This window comes from Piliocolobus tephrosceles, chromosome 12 (genome assembly GCF_002776525.5).
Source record: "Piliocolobus tephrosceles isolate RC106 chromosome 12, ASM277652v3, whole genome shotgun sequence".
NCBI lineage: Eukaryota > Metazoa > Chordata > Mammalia > Primates > Cercopithecidae > Piliocolobus > Piliocolobus tephrosceles.
In genome coordinates, this window is record NC_045445.1 from 1,248,286 (window position 1) to 1,255,370 (window position 7,085).

The 7,085-nt window shown below is 62.8% G+C and overlaps 2 protein-coding genes across 2 annotated transcripts in view; both read left to right on the plus strand.

The window, feature by feature from the left end:
• Positions 1–759, plus strand: part of IRAK1 (interleukin 1 receptor associated kinase 1) — a 7,190-nt gene extending 6,431 nt beyond the window's left edge. Inside the window, exon 12 of the mRNA XM_031936656.1 lies at positions 706–759. Coding sequence (XP_031792516.1) covers positions 706–759 — 54 coding nt within the window. The remainder of the gene's footprint in view (positions 1–705) is intronic.
• A 667-nt stretch (positions 760–1,426) lies between these two features.
• PNCK (pregnancy up-regulated nonubiquitous CaM kinase) lies at positions 1,427–5,128 on the plus strand. The gene is given in 12 exon segments (XM_023202090.1): positions 1,427–1,528; positions 1,531–1,675; positions 2,527–2,596; positions 2,885–3,016; positions 3,385–3,459; positions 3,567–3,705; positions 3,914–4,037; positions 4,226–4,301; positions 4,396–4,508; positions 4,590–4,668; positions 4,755–4,842; positions 4,991–5,128. Coding segments are annotated over 12 exon segments (1,281 nt in total).
• Positions 5,129–7,085: the final 1,957 nt, after the last annotated feature.

Consider the following 7,085-nt stretch of genomic DNA (forward strand, 5'->3'; position numbering starts at 1 on the left):
GATACAATGATTTAAAACAAAAATTGTGCCATCAGTTTTTACATGAGGCCAGGGGCATCTGAGTCACCTCGTGGACCAATACCTGCCTGCTGGCTCTTCTTTCCCAGGCCCACTTTGGAGGTGGATGCTTTCCTTCTGGCCTCCAGTTTCCATCTGCTGCCCCTCAGAGAGGTCTCTTTGTGCCATCTCTGTCCACGTGGGCAGTTTTTTATTACTCACACCATCGTATTTCTCTGGGACACAGAAATATGTGTATTTCTATTTCTTTTTATAACCTGGGACCATGTTGTAGAACTCTGCTAATGCTGCTTCTGGCTTGAGCAAAGCACCATTGGCGTATTAGACATTCTGGGGAATTATCTGTAGGTATCTGTGAACAAATTGTACTTCCTGCTGTCATGAGAAGGGGCTCAGCATCAGTTCCATTCCTGTTTTTTTTTCTGTTTTAGATGTCGGTCCGAGGAAACCCTGTTCACATAGATGAGCAGGTAGGACTGGAGCTTCTGAGTGCCGGGGTCCCTGGAGCCTTCTGCAGTGCCCTGGGAGGGGTGACTGGGAAAGGCCAGGGGGCAAGAGCTGCCAGGGGCCTTCTCAGATTTCCCAGTTTTTACACAGAGTATATATGGGAGTTGAGGTCTGGAAAAATGATTTTTAAAAAACTCTTCCTGCCCCGCAGACTCTCTTGAAGACTTTGTGTCATACCAGGGCCCATGGGTCACTGTGAAGACTGGACCCTGCCACTTGATGGAACCCCTGTGATGCTGACCTGTGGGGATGTGGAGCACAGACCCTGGGGAGGGTGCCAGAACCTCATGGGACTGGATGGCGGGCAGCGAGGGGGGTCGAGTAACTGTTGGATGCAGAATTGAATTCAGTCACCCGCACTTATTTCCTACGCTCCTCTTGGCTGGGTTCACGGAGATGCACTGTCTGGGAGCAGTCGCTTTGGTGAGGAAGACCAGGCGAAGAAGGTGATTTTTGCTGTTGGACGTTCTAAAGACAGGGCAGGGGTATGTGGGGAGAATTGGGAGAGGCAGAGCCGGGGAGGCCGGTTTGAGGAGGGGACATTTGAGCCGAGATCTGATGGAGTGAGGAGCCAAGCCAGGCAGCTATCTGAGCGAAGAACATTCCAGGCAGGGGAGCAAAGGCTGGGACGCAGCTGCCAATGTGGTGCGGGTTAGGGCCAGGAGGGGGGCCAGTGGCCGGGAAAGGTGGGGAGGGGCCAGAGCAGTCATTAGGCCACCCCCTAAGGACTCATGCTTTGACTTGGATTGACAGAGAGAGCTGCGGGACGGTGACATGATCTCAATAAAAGGAATGCTCTGGCTGCTGGGTAGAGAGTGAGGGTGAGGGATTAATGGTGGAGCCAGAGGGTGCCCAGGGTGGCAGAGCTGTGGTGCAGGGTTGCAGGGTACTGGAGCTAGGGATGGAGGCTGTTTTCGGGCAAGTGGCCCGGTCGGCCTGTCCCCGGAGAGGCGGTGAAAGCAGAGACTGGAAGGCAGAGAGCCTTGCCGACCTGTGGCTGAAGAGAGCTCTCTGGGAGACAGCCACCGGTGGTGCAAAGGTCCTGGGGTCGGCCCAGCCGGGCCGCAGCTCCGGGAGGCTGCGCGAGAGAGCAGTGGGCCGGGCGGTGGCGGCCGGCGCCCGAGCCGGAGCCCGGCGATTGCCTTACAAGGTGCCCTGCGGCGCCGCGGCCGCGCTTGGCCACTGCGTGCTTGGGCGGCCGGCGGGGGCGTGCGCGGAGGGGGCGGGGCCGGCGGGAAGCGGGCGGGGGGCTTGGCGAGGCGGCCACGGCACGGAACGACGCTGCGGCACCCGCTCCAGGTCCGCACCTGCTTCGGGGCGCGGGGACGCGAGAGGCGGGGGCGCACCAGGTCCGGCCCACCGCCGCCACAGCCCTGCGCGCCCTCAGCACACCTGTCACGCCTGGCGCGCCCCCTGCCCGCTCGCGCTCGGTCCACGCAGCTCGGGACGCGGGCGGCCCAGGCTGCCAGGTCCCCCTGCTCCGCGGCGCCGAGGGCCGGGCTGCGTCTGCGGCCGCGTGGGTGGCCGCGGTCTTGGCAGGTGGCTGCGCGCGGGGGTCGCAGGTGCATCTCGGGCGGCTTGGTGGCTTGGGCAGCGGGTGCCTGTGGGCGCTGTGCCATGGGTGGCGGGTCTAGGCGGGGATGGGGGCGTGGGCGCTGTGGATGTGTGGATGGGGGAGGGACCGGCGTGGGTGAGCATGGAGCCTTCTGGAAAGCGGCCGGATGTGTGGAGGCAGAGAGGCAGCATCCAGGCGCTGGTCGCTGTCGGGGTGCAGGGTGTGGGGGCGTGGGATGGCAGCTGTAGGCCTGGGATGTGGAGGCGCGTATGCGGTGGCCTCGCTGGGAGGCGTCCGTCTGGGGGTGTGGACCTGGACGGGGGAGGGGAGGATGGAGCGCAGCAACGGCTGAGGCCTGCCTGACAGGGGTGGAGGAGGAAGCTGCCCTCGTCCCCGGTGCGGGGGAGGGAGGAGGGACCCCCATCACCTCTCCCCTGCCCCTGCAGACATGCTGCTGCTGAAGAAACACACGGAGGACATCAGCAGCGTCTATGAGATCCGCGAGAGGCTCGGCTCGTGAGTGTGCGCGCGTGTGATCGTGTGTGTGTATACCTGGGTGAGATGGCATGTGTGTGTGACTACGCGAGTGGGTGTGAGATGATGTGTGTGTGAATATATAGGGGTGTGTGAATGTGAGTGAGTCTGTGAGATGGCATGTGTTGAGTTTCGTGGGGGGTGGCACAGGGCCAGGTAGGGCCTCCCCATCTCCTTCACAGGGGGCCCTCCCCGCTCCCCTCTCTCTCCCTCCTGCCTCTCTTCTCTTCCCACTTCCTTCCCACCTCCCACCGCTCCTGTGTGCGGCAGGGGTGCCTTCTCCGAGGTTGTGCTGGCCCAGGAGCGGGGCTCCGCACACCTCGTGGCCCTCAAGTGCATCCCCAAGAAGGCCCTCCGGGGCAAGGAGGCCCTGGTGGAGAACGAGATCGCAGTGCTCCGTAGGTGCGCACCTCGCGGGGCCCTGGAATGTGGCATAGGTCGATGAGGGGTGCAAGGAGTCCCTGGCTCTAGTCTAGGCCTGGCCACCAACCTTTGGGAAGCCTGGGGCAGTGCTCTCTCTGGGCCTGCACATCCCTGTGGCAGCCAGAGGGAGCTAGTGGATATTGATGTGTGCTTTTCAAATGGGCTTTAGAAGGAAGGCCAGGGCTCGGGCTGGAGCTCCGCCTTCCTGGACCGGGCAGGGGTGGCGTGTGGTCGGCACTGGGGAACAGAGGTGGGAGGGAGAGAAGAGGGAGGAGGCTTTTCCCGGGGCCTCAGGACAGAGCACCCCTTGACTCTGTTGGCCCACAGGCGCTTCCTTGCCGTTGCAGGATCAGTCACCCCAACATTGTCGCTCTGGAGGATGTCCACGAGAGCCCTTCCCACCTCTACCTGGCCATGGAACTGTGAGGAGGGCCTGGGCAGGCTGTGGGAGCCGGGGAGGGGCTGAGCAGTGAGTGGGGCTGAAGGCCAGGCTGAGTGCCTGGGTCAGCCAAACCCCTGGCACCCCCAGGGTGACGGGTGGCGAGCTGTTTGACCGCATCATGGAGCGCGGCTCCTACACAGAGAAGGATGCCAGCCATCTGGTGGGTCAGGTCCTCGGCGCCGTCTCCTACCTGCACAGCCTGGGGATCGTGCACCGGGACCTCAAGGTGCCTGGCTGGGGCCTCGGCGCCCCACCCTCCCACTTGCCCACCTGGCCCTGCCTTTGTTTTCCCGGGAGCACGGCTGGGGCCTTTCTTGATCTCCCTCTCCACCAAGGCTCTGGGGAACCTGAGAGCGTGTAGTCCTCATCCTGTCCCAGCACCGGCACCGCATCAGGACTGACCTGGCCCTTTTCCCGGTGTCCGTGTGTCACAGCCCGAAAACCTCCTGTATGCCACGCCCTTTGAGGACTCAAAGATCATGGTCTCTGACTTTGGACTCTCCAAAATCCAGGCTGGCAACATGCTAGGCACCGCCTGTGGGACCCCCGGATATGTGGGTGAGGGATGGCACCCTGAGGCTTGCTGGGAGTGGGGTGGCCTGGGGGACCCTAGATAGCCGGGAAGGCTGTTGTGCCCGTTGCCTTTGTGTGGGCCATTCCTGGGCTTGAGTAGGCTGAGCCAGCGACATTGAGCGGCATGGCTGCGTGTATGCCTGTGCGTGCGTCTGTCTGTCTCTGGCCCCCAGCCCCAGAGCTCTTGGAGCAGAAACCCTACGGGAAGGCCGTAGATGTGTGGGCACTGGGCGTCATCTCCTACATCCTGTGAGTGACTGCTGGGAAGGCTTGTCTCCTGCCTGCCTGCCCCTGCTGGGTTGGGGAGGGTGGGACAGCTGGGTGATTCATCTGTGGGTGCCAGGCTGTGTGGGTATCCCCCCTTCTACGACGAGAGCGACCCTGAACTCTTCAACCAGATCCTGAGGGCCAGCTATGAGTTTGACTCTCCTTTCTGGGATGACATCTCAGAATCAGGTGAGCTTCAGGCTGGCCCGTGCTTGGGGGTGATGCAAGGGAGTGGGGACCCGATGGGCTGACCCAGCCTCCCTGTTCCAGCCAAAGACTTCATCCGGCACCTTCTGGAGCGAGACCCCCAGAAGAGGTTCACCTGCCAGCAGGCCTTGCAGCATCTTTGGTGAGTGGGAGCCCTGCTGAGCTGCCCCAGGGCCAGGGGGACTGCACCTGCAGAGAGGCCCCCCCCGACCTTCAGCCTTTCCCCAGGATCTCTGGGGACACAGCCTTCGACAGGAACATCTTGGGCTCTGTCAGTGAGCAGATCCAGAAGAACTTTGCTCGGATGCACTGGAAGGTCAGTGTGGAGACGGACCCAGTGTGGTCACCCGCCGCATCCCAGCTGTAGCCTGATCGCTGTGACTGCCCAGTGGCCACTGCGGTCCTCACAGTCTTGGGGCTGGGGCCTGGCCCAGGCCTGGCCTGATCTCCCTCTCTTCTGGCAGCGAGCCTTCAATGCCACCTCATTCCTGCGCCACATCCGGAAGCTGGGGCAGAGCCCAGAGGCTGAGGGGGCCTCTGAGCAGGGCCTGGCCCGCCACAGCCACTCAGGCCTCCATGCTGGCCAGCCCCCCAAGTGGTGATCTCCAGGTGTGTTTGAGTGGACCCTGCACCCCCAGGAGCTGGCTCCTTGAAGAGCTTAGGGGGTGGTGGCACTCCATGTGGCCAAGAGCTAAGTGGGGTGGCCCCCACAGGCCAGAGGACTGAGGGCAGAGGGCAGAGGGAGGAGCCAGGGCCCCAGGAGAGGTGGAAGGACAGGGAGGGCCTGTGGGTGCCCGAGATTGGGCAAGCGAGTGGAGGGGGAGAGGGCCTCTAAGAAATCTGGGATTTGACCGAGGTGGGAGGTGGGGGCACAGGGCTGGCAGGTCGGCTCCTAACTACCCCCTTTCCCTCTGCTTCTCCCTCTCAGGCAGATGCCAAGGCCAAGTGGACTGACCCCTGGATTTCCTTCCCTTGGATGCTTTTGGTCCCCTCCCCCAACCCTTCACCCCTGGGGCTGGCCTCTGCTGGAGTTTGAGATTTGAGGGTGTAGCGCATGGTGCTGGGGTTGGAATGGAGCACCCCCAAGTCTGTCCTCAGGCTCTGCCTGCCTGGGGGCAGTGGATCCCCTCCCCTGTTGCCTCTCCCGCCCCTGCCCCCCACCCCACCAAAAGCCGAGGAGGTGCTGGCAGGCGGGCCTCGGGGCTGTCTTTCCTGCACGGCTGTTCTGTGCTTCGCTGAGTGGGGGTGGTCCTGCTTGTGTCATGGTCATGGCCTTCCAGCCCCCTCCAGTTTCCCCCAAACCAATAAAGAAAGATACAGCAATGGGCCAGTGGTGAACTGGGGGTGCGGCGAGTATGGAGGGGACCTGGTCACTTGTGGGAAGGAAACCAATGAGACCCTGCTACACGGCTTTACCCACTGCCACCTGAACCTCTGCTCCCTCTCATCATGGCAGACAAGTTTCCAACTGTCCAAAAACTTCCTGTCCCCTCCCCCCAAAGCACCAACAAGTGGCAGCGTGGCCAGGCAGCTCTGCTACCCCGGAGGTGTAACTGCCCAGCCTTGGGGTCCTGGGACAAAGTGGAGGCAGCACACGCCTGCTGGGCTGCCAGCAGGGGGCGCTGGCAGGAGGCTGAGTGCTGGCTCCAGACCCCCAGGGATGGGCTGCAGTGCCCCTGCCATGCAGGGCCGGGCCTGGGGTGCCTCAGCCAGGTGCCTGGGACTGGGAAGGGCTCACAGGTGCGTGGAGGGCGACCAGAGCCCAGAACTGTCACCTTCCATCCCTCCCTCCCTTCCCTTTCTTCATGGCCAGAGGCCATCTTGTCAAGCAGAATAGGGGACCCCAGGGTCAGGGGGTGAGAGGAGCTCCTTGTCCAGGAGAGGGCCACACGGGGCCCTCTTCCCCTCTGCTGTGTGGGGGGCTTTGGAACCCTCAGGCTCCAGGCTGGGGTAGACCTGGGCTGGAAGCTGGGGCTCTGGGAGCAGTGGCAGCTTGGCAGTGGCTTCTGAAGTGAAGTGCCGTGGCCTGTCCTCTGGTCTGAGTGGCCCCAGGTCCACCAACCTCCATTCTGGAGCGGCCAGGGCTCCAGAGCCCTGCCTTGCTGGGTCCCAAACCTCTGCCGGCCCCTCTAGCCCTTTCTCTTGGGCCCATCAGGGGAAGACTTCTAGAGCCACTCCTTGGCCCCAGCCAGAGTTCCAGGCAAGCTGGTCACCCCTCCCTACCCTCTGAGACCCTTGCTCCCTGCCAGCCCCCAGAGTGTAAGCCTGATGACCCACAGCTGGACTGGCGAGAATGGTGGAGCAGATTACTCTCCCTGTTGAACTTTGGGCCCCAAAGGGAGGCGGTGAGGGTCAAACCAAGGCTGGCCTGGGCCTTGTGGGTGAAGGCTGGAGTGGGGTTCAGGGTTGGAGCCAGGGGACCTGGCTTCCACCAGGGAGAACAGGCTGGAGGTGGGTGGGCAGCCTCCTCCTCCATCCCCATAGCCACTCCCAGGCCATCCTTCGCTCCAGGCTCTAGGCCCCACAGGGGACCTCAGTCAGCCAGTACCATGGCCTCCT